Source organism: Drosophila ananassae, chromosome 3R (assembly GCF_017639315.1).
Source record: "Drosophila ananassae strain 14024-0371.13 chromosome 3R, ASM1763931v2, whole genome shotgun sequence".
NCBI classification, from domain to species: domain Eukaryota; kingdom Metazoa; phylum Arthropoda; class Insecta; order Diptera; family Drosophilidae; genus Drosophila; species Drosophila ananassae.
This window is the reverse complement of record NC_057930.1, coordinates 12323749-12351323: the sequence shown is the minus strand read 5'-3', so window position 1 is coordinate 12351323 and position 27575 is coordinate 12323749. Positions and strand designations below refer to the sequence as shown.

General features: G+C 40.2%; 4 protein-coding genes across 9 annotated transcripts in view; 2 read left to right on the top strand and 2 right to left on the bottom strand.

Annotated features, from left to right (window-relative positions):
• The first annotated feature begins 1907 nt into the window (after positions 1 to 1907).
• LOC6503337 (1-phosphatidylinositol 4,5-bisphosphate phosphodiesterase classes I and II) overlaps positions 1908 to 27575 on the top strand; it is a 54341-nt gene continuing 28673 nt past the window's right edge. For 4 of the 6 annotated variants that reach the window (XM_032455259.2, XM_032455257.2, XM_032455260.2 and 1 more), the window contains exons 1-2: positions 8475 to 8978; positions 18156 to 18650. In XM_032455259.2, coding sequence (XP_032311150.2) covers positions 18558 to 18650 — 93 coding nt within the window. In that variant the 5' untranslated portion in view covers positions 8475 to 8978; positions 18156 to 18557. Of the gene's footprint in view, positions 2341 to 2529; positions 2676 to 8474; positions 8979 to 18155; positions 18651 to 27575 lie in introns of those variants that run through there. The other 2 variants (XM_044716359.1, XM_044716358.1) reach the window with 2 other exon arrangements.
• Positions 18961 to 19833, bottom strand: LOC6507510 (lectizyme). Its single transcript, XM_001965352.4, has one exon. The coding sequence runs from the start codon at positions 19807 to 19809 to the stop codon at positions 19006 to 19008; it is 804 nt and encodes a 267-aa protein (XP_001965388.1). The 5' UTR covers positions 19810 to 19833; the 3' UTR covers positions 18961 to 19005.
• LOC6507500 (lectizyme) lies at positions 21274 to 22269 on the bottom strand. Its single transcript, XM_001965351.3, has one exon. It carries the CDS (start codon positions 22217 to 22219, stop codon positions 21386 to 21388), a length of 834 nt encoding a protein of 277 aa, XP_001965387.1. The 5' UTR covers positions 22220 to 22269; the 3' UTR covers positions 21274 to 21385.
• Positions 23372 to 24354, top strand: LOC26514683 (chymotrypsinogen A). Its single transcript, XM_014905168.3, has one exon. The coding sequence runs from the start codon at positions 23418 to 23420 to the stop codon at positions 24276 to 24278; it is 861 nt and encodes a 286-aa protein (XP_014760654.1). The 5' UTR covers positions 23372 to 23417; the 3' UTR covers positions 24279 to 24354.

The following is a 27575-nucleotide window of genomic DNA, read 5'->3' as shown; positions in this document are numbered from 1 at the left end:
TGGTGGAGAAACTTTCCACCAATCGATTAAGGTATTCCTCTCCAGGATTGGATGCAAATTGGCTAAGATATGGATGTCCTTTGAGGCCGAATTGGAGATCCGGGATTTTACAAGGGGTTCCATGACAAAATTAACAAAAAATCGATCGAAAATTTTATTTCCAGGTTTTGATGCAGAATGGTAGAGAATCTTTCCACCAATCGATTAAGGTATTCCTCTCCAGGATTGGATGCAAATTGGCCAAGATATGGATGTCCTTTGAGGCCGAATTGGAGATCACGGATTTTACAAGGGGTTCCATCACAAAATGAACAAAAACTCGATCGAAAATTTTATTTCCAGGCTTTGATGCAGAATGGTAGAGAAACTTCCCACCAATCGATTAAGGTATTCCTCTCCAGGATCGGATGCAAATTGGCCAAGATATGGATGTCCTTTGTAGCCGAATTGGAGATCCGGGATTTAACAAGGGGTTCCATCACAAAATGAACAAAAACTCGATCGAAAATTTTATTTCCCGGTTCTGATGCAGAATGGTGGAGAATCTTGCCACCAATCGATTAAGGTATTCCTCTCCAGGATCGGATGCAAATTGGCCAAGATATGGATGTCCTTTGAGGCCGAATTGGAGATCCGGGATTTTACAAGGGGTTCCATCACAAAATGAACAAAAACTCGATCGAAAATTTTATTTCCCGGTTTTGATGCAGAATGGTGGAGAATCTTGCCACCAATCGATTAAGGTATTCCTCTCCAGGATTGGATGCAAATTGGCCAAGATATGGATGTCCTTTGTAGCCGAATTGGAGATCCGGGATTTAACAAGGGAAATTTCCGGGATTTAACATCACAAAATGAACAAAAACTCGATCGAAAATTTTATTTCCAGGTTTTGATGCAGAATGGTGGAGAAACTTTCCACCAATCGATTAAGGTATTCCTCTCCAGGATTGGATGCAAATTGGCTAAGATATGGATGTCCTTTGAGGCCGAATTGGAGATCCGGGATTTTACAAGGGGTTCCATGACAAAATTAACAAAAAATCGATCGAAAATTTTATTTCCAGGTTTTGATGCAGAATGGTAGAGAATCTTTCCACCAATCGATTAAGGTATTCCTCTCCAGGATTGGATGCAAATTGGCCAAGATATGGATGTCCTTTGAGGCCGAATTGGAGATCACGGATTTTACAAGGGGTTCCATCCCAAAATGAACAAAAAATCGATCGAAAACTTTATTTCCAGGTTTTGATGCAGAATGGTAGAGAATCTTTCCACCAATCGATTAAGGTATTCCTCTCCAGGATCGGATGCAAATTGGCCAAGATATGGATGTCCTTTGTAACCGAATTGGAGATCAGGGATTTAACAAGGGGTTCCATCACAAAATGAACAAAAACTCGATCGAAAATTTTATTTTTAGGTTTTGATGCAGAATGGTGGAGAAACTTTCCACCAATCGATTAAGGTATTCCTCTCCAGGATCGGATGCAAATTGGCCAAGATATGGATGTCCTTTGTGGCCGAATTGGAGATCCGGGATTTAACAAGGGGTTCCATCACAAAATGAACAAAAAATGAACAACAATCTTGTATACATATATTCTTGCTTTTAAATAGTCTACCGTTTTGTTTAATATATTAATCTCCTCTTAAAATATTTATTTTAACTCTTGTTAACTCCTTTTTACAAATTTATCTATTCATTGTATCTGTAAAAAAATTCTACAGAGCTACTCTAGCAAGGTTCCCCACCTAAGTTCGTTAAAGCTTCGATGGTGCTCGCCAGTTCGTTTGGCTTTTGTTGTGGTTCAGATTGGCCGCTCAGTTATCGAAAGCTTTTAATTGAATAAATATTCTCCTTAATAATATAATAATTAAAATTTAAAGATTAATAAATTTAGTTTGTAGAAATATTAAAGAAAAATAAAGTTAATTATATTGAAACTCTTCTAAGATATGCTTTACATTTAACCGGTTTACAGGATATATTAAATTCGACACCATTTTCGAGAGAGTTGTTAGTTTTGTTTGGGGCTCGGCTGAAGCTCCCAAATGTAGAATGAATGTAGAGATACATCGGGTGGAGCCGAAGTATCCGCACTCTCCGACGGCTGTTTGTGTTTTGGTTTTAGGTTTTTTGTTTGTGTTAAATTTCGGGCAGCGCGGACGTGTTTTTTTGCTCCGTCTCCGTTAAATTGTGGATTTTCAACACATTTCGCGTGCGCCTTAAATATAAAATAAATCTAATGTTAATTTAACAACATTAAACCAAAAGTGCACAGAGGCTTACCTGAAAATCACGTAAAAAGTGCCGCGTGTTATGTGAATGCCAAAAAGGTAAAAATAAAAAAAATATACAGAGGCAGAGAAAGAGCGTGTGATGCTGCAGAAACAAGAACCCGAATTCGCACAAAATCTCGCCGGACATTAAATCAATTGCAAAAAAAAAAAAAAAAACAAAAAAAAAAGAGCAGAAACAACAAATGTTTGAGTGTAGCGTTTTTTTTCTACATTATTACTTCATAGGGGAGCTCTCTTGCTCTTCGGATTTGGCTCTCTTGGGGGAGGATTGTCAGCAAAGCTCCGCTTTTGCCGCCTTGCCCCCGGCCTCACGTTCCACGTTCCACCTTGCCCCCCCCTCCCTGTTTCACCCATAGCTCTCTCTCGCACAGGTAATTAAATGTATTTTATTTTATTAATCTGACAAATAGGTAAAATCGTAACGTGCGTGTGTGCGTCGGCGAGCGCCAATGAATCAAAATTTTAGAACGCAAACAAATTATTGAATAACATGGAAAGCAAGGAGAGCCAGGTGCCAACTCTCTGCCTCTCCCTCTCGTGTGCTTGTTATTTTTATCAGTGGATCAGCACTCAGCTGACTGGGGGGCTCTCTCTCTCGGTTCGACTCTTGCCGAGCTTTGGGATGCCGTAATCTCAGAAATTGACTCCCCGAGGGGGTCGACGTCGGGGTGGGTGGGAGATGCCGTCCGCAAGTGGGTGGCTGGGGGCTCAATCGATCGGTGGCAGTGATCTCACACTGCTTGGGTTACAGCTTAGCTAATCAGCTCCACTAAGTCGCAGTCTTATCTGGCCGGGATCAGGGGTTGAGGGGGGCAGTCGAAGGTCTCGGGGGGATAGGGGGGACAGCAACTAGTCCCCGGACAGCAGCTATTTCGTAAAACTCTTTCTTTCCTTTCTTTTTTTTTTTATAGAAATCTTCTCTTTACGTCAACTTTTGGGAAACTGCAATTTTTTTTATCAATTTTTTGTGGAAGAAATTGTTAAGTTAAAAAGGTTTAAGTTTTATATATCTTACGTAAATTTCGGGTCAAATCCCAGAAATCATTTTTTTTTTATATTATTAATTAATTTTATATTTATATGTTTTATATTTTTATTTATTTTATACATATTTATACATATTTATATTTATTTTTATATGTTTATATATTTAATTTTTATTATTTTAAGATGCAAATTTCTTTAATGGATTTTGAAATGTTTGAAACATTTTTAAATTACTTTATCTTCCAAAGGAGTACTGGGATAGACATAAACTTTTTGGAAAATATTCTACAATTTTTGTAGAAATTTAAAAATCAAAAAAAGTCGTATCCCTTAGAACAGATCTTCCTAAAAGTATCTCGAAATCCTGTCTAAAATTATATTTAGAATACCATTATCTCTGTAAAGTATTACTCGGATCCTCATACAATTTTTGGAAAATATTTGAGAGATACTGCAAAAATCTAATATGATTTTTTACTAAATACTAATTAAAAAATTTAATAAAAAACATAATTTAATACATAACTAATATCATATGTATATTAATATTTAATGTAGAAACTTATATATTTCCTTAACATTCCAGTTAGGACCCACACTTGTTAGTCAATTAATAACAATTATTTAGAAGCTGTCTTTATTTATTGAAGATTGTCCAACTAACTAAGTATGGAAAGCAAATTAAAAAAAAATTATGCCACTTGAAGCTAATCAATATTTATTGTCCGAAGCCAAAACTTTGCACCAAACTTGAACTTGAGTTAGAACACGCACTTGCTCTCTGGGGCTTTCTGGCCCTGCCCTGCCCTGCCCGGCTCTGCTCGGCTCTGTCTTGGCCATATGCTTGATATTCTCTCCCATAATTCTGTCATTATTTGGCTGCCTTTTCCACTTCAATTGCCCTACTCCCCGACACCACCCCCTATAAGCAACCAAAACAACACGTTGTAAATTATTTTTGTGGGCCGCACCCAGGCGCCATTAAAAAAAAGGCCAACGAAGTTTTTTTTTCGGCGGGGTGTAGCGAGTGTGCGGTGAATAGAAGTGAATAAAAGTGGCAGCATATATTGTACATAACTTTAATTACAATAACCAGGCGTCATACCAGGGGGAGACAGAGCACTTGCCCCGCCACTGTGGAATCTGCTTGCCACGCGCAGCTGGTGGCAGGTAGCCCCCCTTGGCCTCAACCTTTCACCTGCCCACTCACCTGCTCCCAATGGCTCTATAAATAAATCTCATTAATAAATTAAACGCTTTAGCTGAGGAAATTCCATCTCCAGCAAACTGTTGGCGTTGGCATCCCCACCCATAGTCCTCCTGTTTTTGGAATAATTTTTATCGAGAGACGCTCGTGTGAACAGACAGCTAAAGACCCAAGAATACCTATAGATTCTAGCCGATCCTACGTTGATATAGCAACGTCATCATCGCTTTATAAATAAATCAAAATGCGAAATTGTGTTTTGAAGAGTTCTTGTTTTTATTCGGAATTATTGCATTTGGCAACCAGAGACTAGACTCTAGAGATTCCTATATTGTCTGAAAAAAATAATAATATTATAGGGTTTTTGATTTTCCCCATTTTACAATTGTTTTTTATTTGGTTTCTTGTCTCTCCTCTACGTTTTATTATTAAATTGCTTCACAAAAACCCAAAAACACCCAACAAACAAAAAGAAAAAGTCAGCCAACCACAGAAAAAAGACTGATAAATAGACTCGATTATTAGAGAATTATCATAGGAATGTTTGTCTTGTGCACATTTTGGGGCTTATGTATGTAAATTTTCTGGAAACAACTGGAACATGAATACCAAAACTGGTTACATTGTGGTAACACTTTTGATATCCTGACCCAGAAATGGGGGGAAAACTTAAACATTATTGGTTATGAGGTAGTTAGTGTTTCATGTGGTTTAGCTTTTGGTTTTTGGTTTTTGTTTTTTGGTGAAAAAAAGTTCCATTTTAGTTGACTTTTTGTAAACAAACTGGAAAAACACCTGTAGAAAAAAAACTACTTCAAAGGAAAATCACTAAAAGCAGAAATGATTCCCAAAAAGTCATAAACTTGTTATTGACTTTATAAACTTGGCTATTGATAAATAGGTTTTGAATTCTGTTTTGTTTCTTATATTTTATTAAGTATTTTAACATTTTAATTAATGAAATGCATTACTTATCCAGCAAGCTTAAAACAAATAAACTCTTGAAGAAAAACCCTTGAAGTTGTATCCCCAAGATACTCATATTCTTGCCAAAAGTTTTCATTTATTACTTAGAATTCTGAAAGCAAAGAATGCTCGTGTTTATTATGGTTTGACTTTACCGGAAAGTTTCATTTAGTTACATTCGTCTGCGAACTCATGACCTTTGTAAACAAAGACCCCAGATAAGACACCTGTAAATCCCCACTTCAAAGGCACACCACCACCACCACCCACAATAACAACCACCCACGCACAGTGGGCATAAAATGGTTAGAGGCTCCTCTCCTCCAATTCCCACCGGATGTTAATGTTTTATTTGGATTCAAAATTTTCTTCTTGCTGTTTTTAATGCATGCTGATTTGTTTGGAAAAAAATAAACAATTTGGAAATTTATTTAGTTGGGGATCTGGGGATTCAGGGATCGTTTCTTTTGCTTTGGAATGGAATGGAAAGGAATGCGATGAGATCCCATGTGAGGATGTCTGGATGGCTGGCTGCTCTCCCACATTTTATGGCCAATAAATATGCAATGAATATGGCTAGTTGCCATAAGTTGGACGAGTTTATGGCTGCTTATCGATCTTTTTGCCCGCCGCCTTCCAGAAATCGTTTTCTCTAAGAGCTTTCTCCATTTATTTCAATGTTTGATGACCCCCTTTTTCCACGTGACTCACAGCAGCCCCCCCCCCCCATTCTGTTGTGGACCAACATTTGCATATCTTTTGTAGTCCATCCGAGTGACCTTGAGGACGGTGAGCCGCAATCAATCAAGCGTACAAAAGGAGTGGGGAGAGAGGTGGCCGGGATAGGGTGGCAGAGCATCTTGCAACTTTCGCCTTTGTGGAGACAACAAACGAACTGTATCTCACGGATACACCGCTACAGATACAGAAACATTTGTCTCACCTTGTCAATCACTTTCGTAGGAAAAGTGAAAATGGGGGGGGTGGGGTTCGGGGGTTTTTTTGTGGAGCACCACCGAAATATGTGGGTCAGATTCCAATTTTTTCCGCATATTGGATGTCATAATTTCCCCCATAGCCCCGACCCTGACACATATATATTTTCCGACCGATCTCCGATTTCCCATTTCCAAATTTAATTTTTCTATTTTTCTACCCCTTAAAACAGAATACCAGCATGGTATATAAGTTTTTATTAATTTTATTACAATAAGTACAATTTTTATAGGTTAAATTAAATTTTAAATAAATTGTAATTTACTTTTTCAGCCATTTATAAGCTGTATTGTGGAAAGAATAATTTTTAAATAATTATATAATATTCATAAACAAATCATTTAATTAGTAATATATTTAAAAATGACTAAACCAAAAAATAAAGTAAAATATCACGTTATTAAAGATATAATTGGAATGGGGGCGGGGGCCAACTAGGGTATTGGTATGGCCAGAACCCGGTGGTATCTAGGCGTCCCTTCCTGTTTTCGATTGTTGCTTTTGTTCCTCGATTTTTTTTTTGTGGCACATGCGCGCGTTCGAGTCCGGACAATTTGACGCTGTACTCACGTACGGCGTATGGCTCGGTCTGGCAGGGCATTAAAAATAAATAAATATATAAAAATTCTTGGCTGCATTGGCAGGCCGAAACAAGCCGAAATTCAAATTCAAATCCACGGCACCAACACGGCACACACATCTAAAAATCTGAAATGTACACACACATTGCCCAAATTGGCAATTTTAATTTGATTTTCTGACCGTTTTAGATGCTGATTAGGCGATGTCCACGTAAAACGACGCCGTCGTCGTCGTCCCCGATTTCTAAAAGCTAAAGCTTCTTCTGCCAAACTATTCAGAAACTATTATCAATTGGGGCTGGCCGAGAGGGTGTTTTTGGGGTTAGGGGTTGAGACCGGGATTGGGACAGGGGCTGGGTGCTAGGGGAGCTGGGGTTTGAACTCTACTTTGTGTTTTTGTTGGGGCTCGGTTGGCTTGTTTATTTGAAAATTATTCCCCGCTTGACTTGCCCCCGTCCTGCTCTCCATCGGGGGAGCCGCTTTCCTCTTATCAAAACATGAGCATTTCGCCGCGAATGCTTTTTCCTCAAAACAAAAACAATACTTTTCAGAGAGAAAAAGCTTTTCTCCCACAAAGAGAGTGAGAGAGAGAGAGTGGAAGAGAGAGTGAGATTCCGGTCGGAGGATGAGCTCTGGCACGGAAGTGTGTAACATGGCAAAAGCTCTTGTATAACATTTTCCGTATAGCGTTCCGGGGGAGGGATATGTTTCGCACGCCCATGGGCGTCATTTTAATCATTGGGGAAGGGTTGCAACTTAGAACGGGAATTAGTAAAGGAGTGATTAATGGAGTTATGGAAAAGTCAATGAATTCTTTTAGGGAATCTTTATAAGCATTATAATATTATTCATTTATTTTTTAAATATATTTTGTTTAATAAATATTGAAATTAATGAATGTTTAATGAATATGAATGTATATGAATCATTTTTGTTTTTTTTTTTTAAGTACAACAATAAAAATTTGATTATTTATGAATATAAAATGAATATAATGAATATAATTATGAATATAAATTATGAATATATATACATTATTTATAAATAACAGTCTTTTTGAAGTTAATTCTATATTATTTTTTGAACAAAAACCCAGAAAACTTTTCTTAAACTGTGACTCCTTAAACTCACCCCTTCAGCAATACGCCCCTGCCTCTAGTATAACAGTTTTTGGGGCACATTTTTCGTTTATTTACAATTTGAAATTTTTGCAAGCAAAAAAAAAAAACAAAACTGTAATATCCAGTAGAACAGTAGCTCACCTTCACACTCACGCAAGAAAATGCTCCACCGAGAGAGGGAGAGAGGCCATGCGAAGCTCCCACAAAGGTCGCCAATAGTAGGTTCTCCCGTTCTCGTTCTCTCGCCGGAATGTTTTTTGTTTCTTCTGGCTTGTTTTTTTTTTTTTTTGCATGTGCGGCCAGGCCAGCATTGAGATTTTCACTTAGATTTTCCCCAACAGACATTCGTCGTCCGCCGAAGCGTTCGGTCGTGTCAGTTCCCCAAAAAAATAAAAAATCTGGAGGAGCTCACCTCTCCAGGCCCAGAGTACCAGAAGAATCAGAGTCACAGACTCCCCGTATCCGTATCTGTAACACAGTTACCGTGAGTGCGTACTCGCGTTTGTGTGAGTGTATCTGTGTGTGACTAAGCCAAGTTAACTATTCCAAAAAGAGTATAAAACAAACAAATTCAAATCTTGAAAAAAAAAAAGTATAAATGAGATACAACAACCAGAAAGGCAAAACAAGATACAATATCTAGAGGCCCCAGAGTGAAGTGCTTTATCCGACTAACATACAGCTTCCTTTCGCCGCCGGCTGCAGAATCAGAATCTGTAATTGAAATTTAGCCGCTTACGAAATTCAAATCACTTTTGGCAGTGCCATCTGCAAAAAAAACTTGTTCATCTGAAAGTCAAAAAAGTTCAATCACAGGTAACTCACATCCCAAGCTACAAGACAATCCCCAAAAAAAAAGATAGAACCTTCTATCAGGAATTGTGGTGGTGGGGGAGATCAATTTTATTCTCAATTTCAGCACCGCACACAAAATTAAATCAAAATACAATTCCATTCAATTTATTTGTACAACATTCTCGTGTTTTTTTTTCTTTTTTTCTCCGGCATTGTTGGGGCCTGGCTGCTAATTGAAAATTGTGCCGAAAAATACTTTTGCCACTGCCCCTCCAGCCCTGACCCATTCCTGACCCATTCTTGCCCCATTGTTTGGCCAAAAACTCATCGATTTCTATTTGTTCCCCTTTTCAAGTTCAAATATTTCAATTTTTTTTTGATTTTGGGATTTTGGGAAAATAAGTTGAAAGATTTCTGTCGATAGTTTTGGAAAAAAATGAGGGTGGCGAGCGCGTGGCGTGCCGGGTATCTGGAAATCTTTGAGATACTGTAGCTGCCAGCGGGAAATCGTAAACTTGTCGCGATAACGCTTCACTGGGTCGCGCGTGAATCATTCCGCTTGTGACCTTGTAATGGGAGAACTCTGCGGATGCTTATCATTCGAAAAATGCCCTCCTCCTGATCGCTTTATCGGATAGATCGTGCGACCAGTTTCGTGGGAAATCAAGCGTAAGCTCACAATAGTCCCATGGTATTACTTTTAAACATAATACTCAATGGGCTTCTGGGTAATTAAAAATTAAGATAAAAAATGTTATTGGTTATTTTATAAAACATTTTTTGGTCCTAAGGGGGATTGGTTGAAAACTTCCTGGAGTTTCCCAGAAAAATTTGAAAAAATCCCCAGTTTTATGACGTTTATTAAGATCTTTTCTGGAGTTTCCCCCGAAAATTGGAAAAAATCCCAACTCTTATGACGATTATTGGTTGTCATAGCCATAAGTGGAACTCTCCTCCAATTAGCAGAACTTTAATCAGGTTATTACCAATCTGAGCCATTTTCTCTTTGAGATAAAACGAAAGAAAAATAATAAAAAGCTAATGAACAGCATCAGCTATCAGCATCACATCAGCTCGTATCGCCAATTAGCGGAGCGCTCTTGGCCTTCTTTTTTTTTGTTTGCCATTTCTGCCATTGCCTTTTGCATCATCCTGCTTCTGTTTCGAGTCCACTCGAGGCATTTATCAAGTTGTGGCATCAGCTGCACCACTGATATGCAATTATCCCACTTGACTGCTGCAAGCCCCCGGTCCTAGCCCTCAAAAGGTCGTCCCTTTGCCGGTTTCAATCATTCAAACACAATTAAGACGTTAAAGGACACGGGCCGTAGAGGACAATTAGCGTGCATGCGTGGGTGTGTGTTCCCATTTGGCTCATTATGCTGACATGGCCATCCAGCTCCAGCTCCTGTTCCAGCTCCAGCTCCAGCACTGCCACTGCTCTCTATATAATTCTCCCTTTTCTGTTGCTGTCGCCAATTCACCCGTTTTACCACTTGAGGCTGCTCATTAATTATTTAGCAGCCGCCGCCGCCAACGCCCGACTGCAGAACTGAATAAAAGTCGCGTATACGCAGTGTAGGCAACGCTGAAAATTAAACAACTATCGCGGACGACGGTACACTGGCGGAAAATGTATGCTAATGTATGATGCTGCTTGGGAGTCTCAATGAATTCACTTATCTGGCTTTTGGCTGGAAATCCATTAGCATATTACTCATACGCAGCGTTGGTCAAGCCGTGGGTTCAGCAAAGGCAGCTATTTATGCGAAAGTGGTATCCAGAAATGGTCTGAGACTTAATTCTTTACTAGTTTTATAGTTTTAGATACTTGAAAGTAAAATAAATGTAATTAAAAAGAAATCCATAAAAAATATTAAGTATACGCCAGGTGGCCTAAGTGAAATGTGTGACTTGTGAGCAATTTTTTTGTTTCGTACTTATTATTATGATAAAATTTATTAAAAATAAATGAGACTGCCTTGTTAGACAGTTTATAGTTTTTTTTGGCAAAAATATTATTTTTTTCAAGTAAATATTACTCATACGCAGTGTGAGCCAGCTTTAATTTTTGATTAAATGATTCATTTTCAATGGGATTCTAATAAAATGAAATTAAATCAATAAAAAAATGTTTTAATTATGCAATAAGCTATACAGTTTAGTTCAGTTTAAGCCATCTCTAGCTTAGTTTGGTTAAATAGCGTTTAAGCCTTTAAGTTTCCCTTTCTTATCAATTAATATAATCCCCGTAATCCCTAATTAACATAATTTCGCTCTATTTTCTGTCAGTGCTTTGGTTTAGACACCAACGCACAACGATCTATCATTATAATGAAGCGTCAAATCTAATACGTCCGACTATCCGACTAGCCATGTCAACGAAAGCGCTCGGGGGGACGGTCTCAACTCCCCATAGCTCCATAGCTCCAAAGCATGGCTGCTGCTGTGGGGGATACCATTACTAGTGTTGTTGTTTTTGTTGTTGGCGTTTTCTGATAACGTTGACAAACTAGATAAAAGCGCGATAAAAATGAAAAAGAGAAGCGTCTGGGGAAAGAAACAGAAATGTTATAAATAAAACCAAAGACGGTGAGCCAACTTCTAGGTATTCTTCTGATGGAAATTATGTATGAATATTATATGATTTAAAGCAGGGAGCTATAAGCCAAGATAAGAACGTAAACGATTCTATGAATATGAATGAGATGCCTGCCGAGTGTATTTTTTTGATTTAATGAGCCATAAACTTAACAAATTTGGCATTTACAGGGTTTATGCGGATCAAAAATGGTGATAAGAGGGTTGAAGAGGTCGGGAGATATTAAATTTCAGAATACAAATATTTTCTATATGATTCTTGATATCTAAATGTTGTAATCTATCCTTTTAAATTTCATTCTTTTTAGCTTAAATATTGGTAATGAAACACCTCACGTATATTACGTAATGTAACACCCCTCGTATAAACATAATCCACATGAATTAGTTACTTTTAATGTGCCTTTTTTTTCGTGTTTGCATATATCTTGGTGTGTTTGCGGTGACACTGGAGCGCGGTTTTAATTATTAATTATCATTTTCTGTCACAATTTCATTTTGTTTGCGGTAGCTTTGGGTAAGAAGCCTACCCGCCGCCGTCACTCGATTATGCACGACCACAGTTACAGTTAGTTGTGGAAAGCTGTCAAAATTTTGACAGATCAACCTTGCCACAATCAATCGAGTGGGCTATCGAGTGGGGGGGATGGGGCACTATTTTGCTGCACAATCGAAGTGCTCAGCAAACAAATTAACAGGCGAATGCACATAACTCACGCAATTAATGCCCTGCACTTGTTTATTTGTTTATTTTTTGGTTAGCCGACGTGCAGTTAGTCGGGTAATTGGCTGTAATCAGTGGCAGGCTATTTATGGCCCATTCCCATCCAAAAACCAGGAGTGGTGGATGGGATGTCTGGTAGTATAATGGATCGGAAAAGTTGACAGCTTCATTATGACAGGGGTATTAGTGTTTTAATTAAACTATTGACAAGATTAATGTTTAATGAAATAAAAATAATAATAAGTCATTTAATAGATCTCTATAAAATTTAGTCCCCTTTGGAAGCCCTCTAAAGTATGCTATAGTTCCAAAAACCCCCTTTAAGGACCTTCGCAGAACGGAAAAGCGTTAACCGCAGGTTCATTTTACCCTTCAACGGAGGCCAATCAAACATTGAACTCATCGTGGTGTTATAAATAGAAAATTTAGACAAACGACTGACACAAGCCAGGGGGATAGGGGTGTGTGTATCAAGCCTAGGGGCCAAAGGTCCATGGGCCTGGGTAGGAGCATTGCCTCGCGTGCCATTGAAAACAATTGTTTTGTCAATATTTTCACAATTTGCCTATCGGCGGGCATTATCAAATCGATGAGGGCGAGCCAGAAGTGCCGAGTCGAAGGTATGGGTCATCAAACTCAAAAAGAAAAAAAGAGAAAAAAAAAAAGAAAATTAAGCCCAATGACGAAATTTTCGAATTATAAATTGCTCTTGCTTGGTAGAGTTTTCCTGCCTTCCCTTTACTCATTTCCCTCAAAGAAAAATAAAAAAAAAAAAAATAAAAACCCAAAACAAAGTGTAACAAAAGTTTTCCAATTGGAACCGCACCCACACACTTGTACAGCAGGCTTTTTGGGAGTTTTCCCCAACGATTGTTGGTTTGGAAATTGAGGGATCCTGAGGAGAACTCGACTTGACGTTGATGGAGGTTCCCCTTCAAGTGGGTATGAGCGTAGGAGAGGCAGGACATGCCTGCCATAAGTTGGAACTCGAATTTACGGCCGGTGGCTGTTGTTTTGGGGTGTCATTGAACTTAATTTTGTTTTCCTTTTACTTAACCACACCCTCCCCCTCGTACTGCTACTACGCTCCTGCCCAAATGTTTTATATATATATATATTTTTTTTATTTATTTGTGTACTTTATGCTACCGATATGGGGCAGAAAGCAGAGTGCCCAAGGGCCGGCAAGTTGTTGACTTGCCACCGCCCACTTATCACGCCCCCTCTATGAAATGATGAATTTTTATGCTGGAGGGGAATACAAAAAAAAATGAAAACCTGTAAAGAAAATCCGGTCCAGAGTTTTTCTTTTTGAATGCGAAGCAATTTAGAAGTGAAGCAAAAATCAATTCAAATCGTTCAGGAATTATTTTCATTTCTCTCTTTTCCCGCAAAAAAAAGCGGAAAAATGTATAAATTAAATTTCAATTTTAATATTAAAAAGAAAAGGCAAGAAAAAAGAAAAATAAGTAGAAAGTAAGGAAGTACGGAAGTTTAAGTAGAAAAGGTAAATCATCTCCCGGTGTGACCTTTTGGACCCGACCTCTGTTAATATTTGATGTGATGCCTTTGGGGAATAATTCTTGGCTTATTATTTGGGCCGGAAAAGTGCTTTTCAGATTAAAAACTGTTAAGAAATTTGTTTGAATTTTCACTAAAAATTGTAATATATTAATTGCCACTTGAGCCATCAAGTCTGAGAAGACACTTTAGTGTCAGACATGGTGGCTTTTAAATTTTTAATGGCTGGCGAATGCTGGCTGACAAACCATTTTTGGCCTAAAAAGTAAATAGAATTTTCGTTGCCTAAAAGCTCTAACAATCAAACACAACAACAACAATAGCAATAGCAATGACAAGCTAAAGCAATTAGTTTAATGTGATTCTCTCTTCTGGCCCTCATGGTGTTCTTCTTGGCCCCGAAGAGATGAAGCCTGACAAAGTTTTATGTACCACAAATGAAATTATAGTCAGTACACACACACACACACACACACTGACACATACAGGATACAAGAGAGCGCCACAGGCTGTCGCTGCAATTTACGCGCGCGAGTATGAAGAAGAAGAAGGAGGAGCAAATGGCGGAGGAGGAGGAGAGAAAAAAATGAAGACAGGGCCACTGTCGCTCCTAAAAGCATGCTATACAAAAATGTCTGCCGCCTGGTTGGCAAAATTCTTATCTTTCGACTCTCACCTGCTGCTTCTTTGCTCTTCAGCTTCACTTTTAAGCATTTTCACTCCCAGCTTTTCACTCCCCCTCTCCTCTCTCTGCCCCTCTATACCCTTGTATCCTGATTTTCTTTTTCTCAGCAACGCTGTCATGCACATTAACCAAATAGCTGGCGCCTTGATTTGATTATCATGTTGGTGTATGTCCCTGTATGTGACTGTGAGTGTAAGTGTAAGTGTAAGTGTGTGTCCTGGCCAAGATTGCCGTTTGACAAGCAACTTCCGCACTTTTCACGGAAACGGAAGAATGCCAGCATGGGGAAGCTGGCAGGTCCCTAGAGAGAAACAAGGACCTTCTTCTTGCCACCGACGCGTCGGGCATCCCAATTCATTTACAAAAGTCGCCCATGAACTAAATGGACACTTAGGTGCAGGTACTTAAAAGCCATTCCCCCGGGTAGAAAACAATTTACCAGAAGACACAGGACAGGCACACTACAGACAGGACCTCTGTCGACCGCCGATTAAGTTTATACTTTTTAAATTAATTTTGAAAAGTTGAAAGCATGCAATTTAATAATATGAGTAAGTGGTGGCATTTTTCTCTTCCTTTTTTTTTTGTGAAAACCACTCCATTAGGTTTTATTAATTGTATGTAGTTTGAGGATGGTTTTATTAAAATATTGGATAAATGAGGAGGTAAAATATTATTTTTTTTTATAAAAAGTAATATTAATATATTGTAGATAACAAGTTTTAGTTTTTTATGTCCTTTATTTAAGATATTTTTGATTAAAACTAAGATTTCAGCTATATATGTATGATTTTATAGAAATAAATGTGTGATCTATTTCAGAAACTTTTTAATGGTGTTATATTATAATATTTTATTGTAGTAATATATTAGTAAAAATTAATAAAATGTTAGTATTGTAATATATTATAATAATACTCAAATTATTTCAAAGTTTTTAAGAATCTTAAATAATAAAATAAATAAATAAACACTTTAATAGTTGCTCTACCCTCTTTAGAATATCCTACAATATTTTCCCCCCAAAAACATATATCTTTAAAAACTCAAAAGCATAAAATGCAATCTAAAACTTCGACATGGCTGTTGACTATCCATAAATTGCGATGCCCAGCACCAGATGAACCGAAAGCCCGCCATTAACCATCCAGTAACAAGTACACTGGCAGTCTCTGGCTGGCAGCATATATCAAAGTTTAACCTTTGCCAAAGGAAAACATATTTTGACTCGGCGCTTTGATTTATGCCACTCCTCTCCCCCTGTTGGACCTATGGGGCAGGGGATCCGCCACTGCCCCATTTTCCATTTTTTTTTTGTTGCTCTGTTTGTTTGTTTCTGTTTCTGTCGCATACATGATTCATGGGCTAGCTCTATCTCGCTTTTTTTTTTAGAGAGAGAAAGCCAGAGCGATGGGGAAAAGTCACTTGAAATCTGTGTGTTGCCGCTGTGATTTCCGTTACGTATCCTCCGGTAGCCGAGTGTGTCCCCCACACTCACTCGTTGGGGTACATCTGCAAATTGCCTGCAATAAATTTTTTTCCCGTTTGCCATAAAACACTTAAAACGATTTGCAAAGAAAAAAAACAGTCAGAAAAATGAAAAGAAAAAACGAACAAAAAGCGTACAGAGCATGGAAATGAGGAAAAATCGAACTGCCATCTCCCGAATTTCCACTTACGATAACAGCCATTTTTCGATATCGAATCCGAAAATCCAAAATCCATTTGGCACACACGACCCTAGACACCATAGACCAGACCACACCAGGAATTCGACTCAATCGGAACACAAACAGAATGAAAATGCTTAATTACTTCCCCTTTTCGATGGCTGAAAATTTATGATGTTCAAACTCAATTTGAAAAGAGGGAAAATGGCTGGGGAAAATGGCAAGGAAAATGGCATGGAAAACGGCAAAATAAATTCACAAAATTCAATTCTATTTGCGAAAGCAACAAATACAAAACAAATGACTTCCTTTATGCGCGAAAAACTTTCAGAAGCCATGTGTGAGATGAGACAAGAGCACTGAGAAAAATAAATATAAATTAAATTTTATTAGGGAATTGGAAAGTATAATTAAACTAATTTATTTCTTATAGAGTGAACCATCATACCTAAAAGAAAAGTATAGATATTATACAACCTTAAACCATAACATAGCCCCAAACTCATAGCTTAAATCTATAGTTTCTGTTGTGTATTTTAATTGAAGTCATATTTTATAAGACATTAAGTCTGAGTCTATGCTTTTTTTCTCAGTGCCCTGGTCTGAATTTTGTAAGGGGTTGGGTGACTTGTTTCTGGATTGTTTGGATTGCTAAAAGTTTTTTTTCGTAAACTACTGGCTGGCTGGTGGGCTTCTGTTTTTAGTTTCTACTTGTGTCTCAGATTCAGTTTCGGTCTCTCCATGCGGACTTGGCCAAAAGTGGTTATGACAGGGCCAAAATAGAGTCACGTGTGCTGGATTTCCATTCCAAATACATACATATATATTCCTTGCACTTTCCCACCGCAAATGTGCGGTTGCGGATAAGCCAACATCTTAGTAGTTCTAAGTGGATTATGTCCAAAAATATAGTACCGAGCCACTGGGTTCAGTTCGAGTCAAGTTCCGAAAGTGGACCGGATGTCTATATTTAACGAGAGAGTGAGGGAGATCTAAAGGCCAAAAGGTCCGGCAGGCTAATTGAAAACTGAATTCCCAGAAAATGTTTTTGCGCCAAATTAGCGAACCGAAAGAGAAAAAATGGGTTTCCTGCATAAATGAAGTGCAGCTGAATACAAAAAGCCGAAACCGAACAAAAACTACAAGGGGCAGGGATCGGAAAGCACAATGGCCAGCGACAGGAGTCCAAAAATAACAAACAAAAGCCAGCCCAGCTCTGAATGAGCTCTGGTCGTCGATGAATGGGTGCCGTTTTTCTGAATGGTGGAAGCCTGTCAGGGGATCTGTAACCCGGACCCCAGTTTCTCTGACCTTTCGGGGACTCGTAATCAGGTTGACACGCAAACGAAAACTGAAAACCGAAAACGAGACAAAGGCCAGAGAGACTTTCAGGGAATCGCTAATCAACTGGGGCTCCTATATATGTTATGTCTTTTGTGTGTTTCTGGCAAAAAATTACAGTAAAGACTAGAGTTCGAAACTCGAATGTTTTTGAATAAGAACCTCTTCTAAGAATTCCTAAAGGATTCATTGCTCTTCGTGCAGTGGTTTTAAAGGAAACTATGTGATATTTATGTCCCTATTTATATTATGTTTTTTTTGTATTTCTGGCAAAAAATTACAGTAGAGACTAGAGTTCGAAACTCTTATGCTTGCATATTAAAAGCTCCCCTAAGAATTCCTAAAAGATTCATTTCTCTTCCTTCAGGGTTCTGAGAGGAAACTGTGTTACAAATTTTTTAGATTTATTGCAGTACAAAAAGTATTTATTTTGAATAAAAACTTGTATTCCCAAATGTAAAATCTATTGTTTAGTTTTTGATACAAAAAAAGTTTAAATAAATAGCTTAGAGTGTTAAAAGTTCAGATTAATTAGGGGAATACAAATTTGGAAAAAAAATTATATAAATGTCACTGTGTTCCTGCTCTTTTTAAAAACCATTTTTTTTGAAACAAAGCACTTTACTTACATGCTATTTTCTTCTCTGAAATTTCAGTAACCCTCACGTTTACGGGACAGGAATTTTAATCAAGCCACAGAATGCAGTCAATGGGCGCTGGACGCTTGGCCAAAACAACGCCGTACTAATTGTGGCCCCGGACCACGTCCAGGAATCGTTCTTTGGACAAGGACCAGGACCATGGCGTCATTTGTATGCATCCGGAGAACACAAACAACAACAACAACACAACCAGCAACCTCATCACTAGAAGCGGAATTTTCGAGCAGCGGCTAAACGGAAACCCGAAGCCGCAGAAAATCCCTCAGAAAAAAAAGGGAGGCAAATTGGAGGAGGAGTAGAACTAACCAGAAAACCAGTCAGCCAGGCATCCAAAAATTGGAGAGCCACTGAAATAGTGCACCCGAAAATCAAAGAGGCAGCTACAAAGGAGCCAGGATGATGAGTGCCGGCGGAACCTACATTTCCACGGCCAGTGTGGAGGTGCCACAAGCGTTGCAAGATGGAGAGAAGTTTATTCGATGGGACGATGTGAGTAGAATGTTAATTTTCACTAAAAAAAGGAGGTCATAGAAGGCTTTTTTGGGCATTAATCATCTTTTTAATATCTAAAAAGTATAAAATTCACTAAACAACTTTTAAAGCTTAACTTTTTGTTTAATTCTTAATTTATAATGGTTCTGAAAAGCTGTTGAAACTTTATTTATTTTCTAATTATAACCAGGGTAATAATTTCCCGGAAATCTCAGCAGTATATCAACAATATATTAAACTGCCATTAGCTTCATAAATTTTAATATGAGCCCAACTTTTTCTATTAAAAGTATCTTCTAATTAATAATTATATAGTAAAAAATGTTCGTTTATTTATTGAGAGTTTATAAGCTTAGGAGCGGAATTTCGCCGACTGCTCGGCAATCCAATCAATATAGCAGCCGACATCGGTATAGACAGAGGGATACGTGGTGGTAGCACAGGGAGTGTATCCCCAGGATACGATGCCCACCAGCGTGTTACCCTGGACCATTGGACCGCCACTGTCTCCGTTGCAGGCTCCGTCCGGTTTTCCTTTGATATGACTGCAGACATTCGTCTCGTGGAGTTTGCTGTTGGAGGGCAGTTCATCAGCGCAAGTCTTCGAGTCGACAATGTCGGTGTCCAGCTTCTGCAGAACAAGTGGCACAGCCCCCCAGTAGTCGCGTCCCCAGCCGTAGAGGGTGCCGTCGCCGGTTCCCTGGTAGTTTTTGCTGGGCAGATCGATGGCAGCCATCGGATAGCTGCCGTCGCGGGCCACAGCGTTCAGATTGAAGGGCTCATCCAGGTGGATCATGGCGATGTCGTAGGGACCCACGCTACCGCTGTATTGTTTATGGACCACGTATTGGCTGGAGTTCGACACCACTCTCACTTGGGCATTCGACTGGTCGGTCCGATCATTGACTCCGCCCACAACCAAGAAGTGTGAGGAAGTCATGCAGTGTCCGGCGGTGAGGACACGATCCTCGGCGATTAAGGATCCACCGCAGAAATGCGATCCCTGCGGTGTTTGCAGTGAGACAATAAAGGGCGCCTCTCCGACCTTCGCCGCTTCTCCGTTAATGACGCGACCCTCCGGGAATCCCGGCTGGGGGATCAGGCTGCCCGTAACGGTGGCCACAGCCAGGGCCAATAGAACCACAAATTGTCTCATGATGTTGCGTGTTGGAATTGCTGTTGCAGTTTGTTTCTTATGCCAGTTGAAAGAGTACCTTATATAGCTAGAAAGTCAATACCCACTCAGAGATCCCCTTGCTATCGTTATCAAAAGTGCTTAGGGGTATCGAGAGATTTACGATCCTGAAGCGGCATTATTCTTGGCCCCGATACGGCCCAGCTTTTGTCCTGCCATTGTCCGGAGCTGTTGACTGATTAAAAAACAATCTTTTAAGGCGCCTGCATCCACTTCAAATACTCGTAAAAAATAGTCACCGATCAGTCTGGATCCCGTCGATTTTTGACCCACTTTGTCTTCGATTTTTCGCACTCTTTGTTTTGGAGTAATTTATTGTATCAATTCCGGTCAATGTTGATCATAAAACACTAGAACACTGTCTATTGAAAGACAGTTAGTGGTTCGGAAACTATTCGCAATGATAAGATAAGACTAATGTGAATGAACCAGACAATAAGGGACCATAAATTGATCTCTCCCTATTCTAGCTTATAATTTAAAATATTTTATTATTTATATTTATAATGATTAATAAATACATTGGAATTGGAGTACCCAAATCTTCCTAGAGAACAGAGGAAATAGAAAGGAACTATTACTTATACAAATAGTTAATATAAGAAGTTACTCATCCTTTATTTTTTAGTATTATTTTCAGTTTATATGCCCTTATTATTATTGTATCATGAAGCATCAGAACTTCAGCAACATGTTGTTAAATAAATCGGAGCTTTTCGAGCTTTCTCTTACGACTTTACCGATTTTAGTCCAGTACTTTCATTATCTTTTCGATAAGGAGCTTCCACTCGAGGGCGCTTTGATTGGTCGAGTGCATGACTCTCAAAACTGGAACCTCAATCGCTGGCACACGCCTCCAAAAGTCTGTGCTTTTCCTGAGCTTATAATAGAGTTCATAAATCAGGAGGCAAACGGTGGACTGGACGGGCCCAAAATCCAGTCGAGATTATCAATTGATTCGATGGTAATCAGACATCATAAATTCTTAAGCCTTACAGGGCAAAAGTTGGCAAACAAAGACTGAACTTTCATTCTGGCCATTATATCATATTATTTCGTTTTCGGTTGAAATTTTCTTTCTCACTTTTAAGATTAGAAAATGGTATTATTTCTATCGTAGTATAAATAAACCTGTTGATTCTTATGGGAAAATAATAAGATTAATTAAAGTTATAGATTATCTTGTTAAGAAAAGGTATTTCACAATGAAATGTCTTTTTCTTTGAGGGATAATATATTAGATATCACTTCATATGATATTTTAGTTCTATAATCTTAAAGAATAAAAATATGAAGTAGTTTAGATTCATGCTATTTATATTTTGCAAATCCTTAAATAAAAAGGCTTTCACTAAACTTAAACAGGAAGACCCAAAATCATTCCTTAATGAAACTATTAACCCATTCGCATTTAAAATCAACAAATTATTTTTAGTCGGATGAATTTATTCAACAATCGATCATGGCTATGATCCAAAGTGATGGCCATCCGCCCCTAGATCAGTAGGTCTATCGACAGACCCGCTCCTCCTCCCGCTTAGAAGAGACGGTAGTAGGCGCTCTGGATGTCGGCAATCCAGTCAACGTAAGAGGACACCTTGGTGTAGACAGAGGGCATCTGGGCCAGTCCGCAGGGAATGTAGCCCCAGGAGACGATGCCGATCAGCTCGGAGGGAATGTCGGGGTACTCAACGACCAGAGGACCGCCAGAGTCACCGTTGCAGGCCGACTTGCTCTGCTGGTGGGAGGATGAGCAGATGTTGCTTTCGGCCAGAGGAGCGTCTTCGGGAAGGGCAGCTTGGCATTCTTCGAAGTTCACGATGTCGGCGGTAATGGTCTGGAGGGTCTTGGCGGCGGTGAAGATGTACGACTTGGGCTGGCCCCATCCGTACAGGTGGCTCTCACCCTCATGGACCTGCTCGCGGCCGGGCAGAGTGGCGGGGGAGACGTTCTCGTTGAAGACGAAGGGTGTGTCGACGTGCAGGATGGCGATGTCATAGGGACCCACACCACCGGTGTACTTCTCGTGGACGCGGCCAAAGTCAACCTGAACGTGCTGGGTGTTCTCGTCCACCTCGGCGCGGGTGTGCAGGCCGGCGATGACGCTCATGCCCTCGGCCTTGGAGATGCAGTGGGCAGCAGTTAGGACCCAGCTGTGGCCGATGATGGTGCCGCCGCAGATGTGCGAGTGCTTCTCGAAGCTGTTGCTGAGGGACACGATGTAGGGAGCGGAGTGTGGCTCGGCCTCAGTGCCATTGATGACGAAACCGGTGGCAAAGCTTGGGACAAGCTTGACCAGCTGGTCGGTGATCCGTCCGGCTTGGGCGGCGGCCACCAGGGCAACGAGCAGGGTCACGGCGATCAGCTTCATTGTGTTTAAGTGCAGGAAGTGCTAGGTTCCTCAGAGTCGCCTCCAGCTTTTATACTCGACACCCCAGTCAAGATTAGTAGATAGATTTACGATTCGTATCTGGCTTAGGAGTGATTAGTTAATTTCGTCTGTATTGATTAGGATCAGACGATAAGGAGGCCTAACCTTGGTAGTAAACCTGGTAGTGCCTTTAAGTTCCGCTGGGAAATGCCCTGGGCACGTGGAACATGGGTTATACCCAGTCACTGGCACTTTTGAAATCAATAAAAAAATCCTGTATCCTTTAATCGTCAATATTGGATTAGTTAATTTCATTTGTATTAATTGGTATTTTGGTATGAGGTGGTGGATTTTTACGGTCCTTGGGGATTTACGCAGGTGGGTGTGCGTAATTTGCGGAAACTGAGGTGTTGACACGACAAGGTCACAGTGCGGGTCTCAAAGGATGCTAAAAATACTGACCCCCAGCCACCTCTCAACTCCATCCCAGTCCGACACGGAACTCACGACCCGTCTAAGCCAATTAAAAGTGGATTTCATGGAGCATACCCAGGCCGGACCCCCTCCAGGACCAGCCCCCCTCCGAAATGACCACACGTTTGCGTAAACAATTTCCAAGCGACAAACTCACGACGGGGCATGTGGGGCCTTAATGCCACTCGGAGGCAACTAACTTGGCCGGCACAGTGCGGCGATTATGTGCATGGATGTGCACGAAAGTGTATGCAACGTTGCTCCCAGCTCCGAGGGTAATTGCATGTTTTGTTTTATATTTGCCACTAAAGGACAGGGGGCAAGGGACAAGGGGCATGTGGCAGGATGCCCCATTGCGTGCCGTGGACAGAATCAGTCCCAGGGGCCATTACCGTCCTGGCATTACTTTTAATTCAATTTTATGCGCATTTTTAAACCAATTAGGCTAGCGTTTTGTAAAGTAAAAAATTATATTCATTGTTTTTGGATGGTGGAGAGTGGATTTTATTTAATTATAGTTACTAATAGATATAGGGGTTCTATAAAAAAAATCTATACGATAGATTGTAACTAGTTCTGAAAGCAGTTTAAAACTTTTTTAAGGGATATTCTCTCTTCCTCCTGATAACAAAAAGCTTTTAAATTTTTTCCATAAAAAGCCAGTTGGTTTCGGGCCCACCGTTTAGACTTTTCGTAGTACTCCCCGTATCAGTAGGTGCCTCAAATGCTATCGCCACTTTACGTTCTTCTGCCACTCTTGGCATTGGCCGGAGCCGCCAACATTCCGCACTTTCCCGCCCACCTGACTGTCAAGCACTTGGAGCAAGTGCCCGTGGAGATCCAGCCCCTGATCATCGACGGATATGATGTCCAGGGAGTGGATAATGTGCCCTACCTGGTCTCCCTGTCCCTGACCAGGGCCACCTACACCCACCTGTGCGGCGCCAGCATCATTGGAAAGAAGTGGCTCTTGACCGCCGCCCACTGCGTCAAGGAGCTGGAGGACTTTAACGGAGATGCCCTGGGAACTCCAGTCTACGCGGGAATCACCGACAGATCCAACGTGACATCGGCCCAAGTGCGTTATGTGGATTTCGTGTCGAAGCACAGATCCTTTACGGGTGAGGCTGGAAGCGACAACATTGCCCTGCTTCACGTGTCGGAGAGCTTTGTTTTCTCGGCTCGGGTTCAGCAAATCGCACTGCCGGATATCGACGATGACTACTCCAACAAGACCACGGCGGTTTACGGCTGGGGACTCACCGACGTGGACAACGACGAGTACTCCAAGCAGTTGAAATACGCCTTCGCCCCTCTATTGAATAGGAATGCCTGCCAGGAACTGCTGCCCTCGGACGCTCCGCTGAGCAACCAACAGGTGTGTTCGCAGATAAAGACCTGCTATGGAGATGGCGGTAATCCGCTCATCTACTGGCCCATCGATGGACCCGCGGAACTGGTGGGTCTGGCCTCCTGGAGCTATGTGCCATGCGGCTATGCCAGCCGGCCGACGGTCTACACTTCGGTGACCTCGTACGTGGGCTGGATCTACCAGGTGATCGCCGCCTACTACCAGCTGAACTAGGGAGCACCTGGAACTATCATTCTTTGCGTAATACTCTTGTTGTGCATTAAAACACAGAACCAAAAAACCAATCTAATCGATGAGCATTGTGTGTTTTTATTGTCCGATAAGTGGACGGCTGATTGGACAAAATTGAACTATTATTTACGATCTACGATCAGCCACTAATATATAATCGAATCAGTTATAATGCTGACTAAATGCAGTAGGTATGAGCATTACAGGATGGGTTATTTCGAAGGTCGAGGGTAGGGATTATAGATTATAGCTTAAAGTTTGGATTAAATAACTCAAATATTAAATAACTAAGAAAGAGAATCTTTATAAAGCTTTTTCAACATTATTAGATTTTCTTATAGATCTTCTTGAAGTGGGTTAACCCTAACTATATTCTACTTAGATTAAACAACTTTTTCAAGTGCTTTTAATTAGGATGGCGCCAGTAATTAAATCACTGTGGACGGAAGTCCACGAGGTGACGACCTGCATGCCTAGGCGTGTTGTATTATTATTATTATTTATAGAGAGGAAAACTATAAAAGCTATAGTTATAGTAAGATAGAAAATCTACAAAATCTAGACTATTATAATCAGCTTGTGTCTGGGACTCTTGGTGTCAAAGGGAATATTATTTTCAAGTGGAAAGATAAGACTATTAATTGTTTTAATAGTGGAGAGAAGAAAAGTGGTTTCTTAAGTTTTTTTTATCTTGAAAATAAATATATAGTCCTTTGTCTTCTGTCTTTCCTCGAAATCGAAAGGTTTCCAGCTGGTTTAAGCCTTTATTTTCCATTTCCGTTGCTCACAGAGCACATCAATCTTAATTTCTGAGCTCGGGGTCGACCTCCCGGGGTGCGTTCAGCGTCAGAGCCCGACAACCAGATGACTTTAGTTCATCTCCAGTCCAATTTCTCCCCAACCTGCTTTTGGGAAACATCAACAGCAGTTGTAGTGGCAGCCCAAGTGCCAGTGCCAGCAGTGGCAGGCAAAGTTCTCGAGTCCCGGGAAAACTTTCTCAGGTGTCCTGAAAGCAGAGGGGGAGGTGGAGTAAAGGCAAGGGTAAAGTAACAGGTAACAGTGACTCAAGTGGTTACATATTTTATGATATAATTTGCATGTAGTTTGAGCCAACAGCTGTTTAAACTCGTTACGATAGTTGAGGCACCAGGATGGCAGGATAGCTATGTACATATCCTGTGTAACAAGAGCATTTGCATATCCTTCTATACCAACCAACTTTAATGCTTTCCCTAATGCACTGGGGCACTCGTACCCAGAGATCTTAGGGACATCCTTTCAGGAGAAATTTCAGTGCTCTAAGCATGATTGACAGTCGAATGGAAGAATGGCGTGTGACAATTGTCACCGGCAGATGTGAGCCATGGGTGTTGCTTTATTTCTATCCTCTAAATGGGAATCTCAAGCACTGGGAAAAAATATATTATATAACTGAAGGATTAAGAAATCTATAATATATCATTATTATTCCTCTTGATTTGTTGGCTTTTAAATGAAAATTAAAATATCTGCCACTCAACCACAAAATCGCCTATAAGTCAATCACCCTCAGACTGCCCGATTGTAATCGCAAAGCAATTGTTTGATTTTAAATTTTAGCACGAGTCTGGCGGAATTTGCGGTCATTGCCAGTTTAATGATGTTGCAAAATTTTAATGAGCTATTAAAAAAGAAGGCGTAATTTAAAAGCAATTTCAATAAGCTTTAGTAGCTTATTGAAATATTTCATTTTGAAATATTTCATTTTTAGGTTGGAACAAGAAAGGAAAGCTAACTTCGGGCGGAGCCGAAGTTGATATACCCTTGCAGTTGAGTCGCAGTCCGCTAGGTGGCGCCACGCATCTTATATTATTAGATATATAGCGGATCGTATATAGTCGGCCGATCCTTATGAAATTTGGCAAATCAGATTATTTTGTCCAAAATAGAATCTGTACCAAGTCCCATCTTTCTAACTTAAAAAACACCAAAGTTATGCCAATTCCGATCGTTGTATGACAGCTATAGGATATAGTCGGCCGATCCTTATGAAATTTTGTACACAAGATATTTTGGTCAAATATAACATGTGTGGAAAGTCCCAACCCTCTAACTTAAAAAACACCAAAGTTATGGCATTTCCGATCAATCAGTTATATGGCAGCTATAGGATATAGTCGACCGATCCCGGCCGTTCCGACTTATATACTGCCTGCAAAGGAAAGAAGGGTGTGTGCAAAGTTTCAACTCGATAGCTTTAAAACTGAGAGACTAGTTTGCGTAGAAACGGACAGACGGACAGACGGACAGACGGACAGACGGACATGCTCATATCGACTCAGGAGGTGATCCTGATCAAGAATATATATACTTTATAGGGTCGGAGATGTCTCCTTCACTGCGTTGCACACTTTTGACCAAAATTATAATACCCTCTGCAAGGGTATAAATATTTAATATTAAATGGCTAGGTTTTCTCTCAGTGAACTGTAATATGTGGAGCATCTGCTGCCTGGCATTTATCCTTTTTCTTCCTTTTCTGTCACTCCGAGTGCGGTGTGGCATCCTTTTAGCGATTTCTATAATGGCGAACCAACATGCAGGGAGTCAGATCCAACTGTTACACGAATTGAATTATGCATGTAATCGCTCGTATCCTAAACGCACACCACTACAACATACAGATACAAGATACACCATACAGAGATACAGATACAGAGATACAGATATGTACATACAATTACGGATACACGCTTGTATGCAAGTGGTGGCTTTTAATATTTGAGAAGCGTGTCAAGTGGCAGTCACTTTTAACTCAAGCCTTTCAGGGCCAGTCACGAACTGAAAACTGAAATTCGCACACAATTCCTGCATTTATTGGATTTCCACTGAATTTTGCATTTGAATATTGAAATTGAATTAACGAACTTCGCCCCTTCGCCGGGGCCACTCGATTAGTTTTCCAGTAATTAGTGAAAGGAAGGGACCGAGTCGAGTCCTGGGGATTGCGGGCTCCAATTAGCGATGGCTGAACCCTTTCTCCTCCCCCACTGCAAATATCCTGTAAATCCCAAGAAAATATGCGCCTAATTGAATATCACAAGTGGACTGGGAATCCTCCGAGTGGATGTTTTCAATTTCAATTATTAAGGGCCGAACCCCGACACGCCCTCTCCTCCATCCAATCGCCTCTCGAAGGATGAATCGAAGGAACGAATGCCAGGCAGGCCACTTTGGCACCTAGTGGGTTCATTAAACCCAAACCCTAATAACCCGAAAGCCAAGCCGAAAACCGAAAGG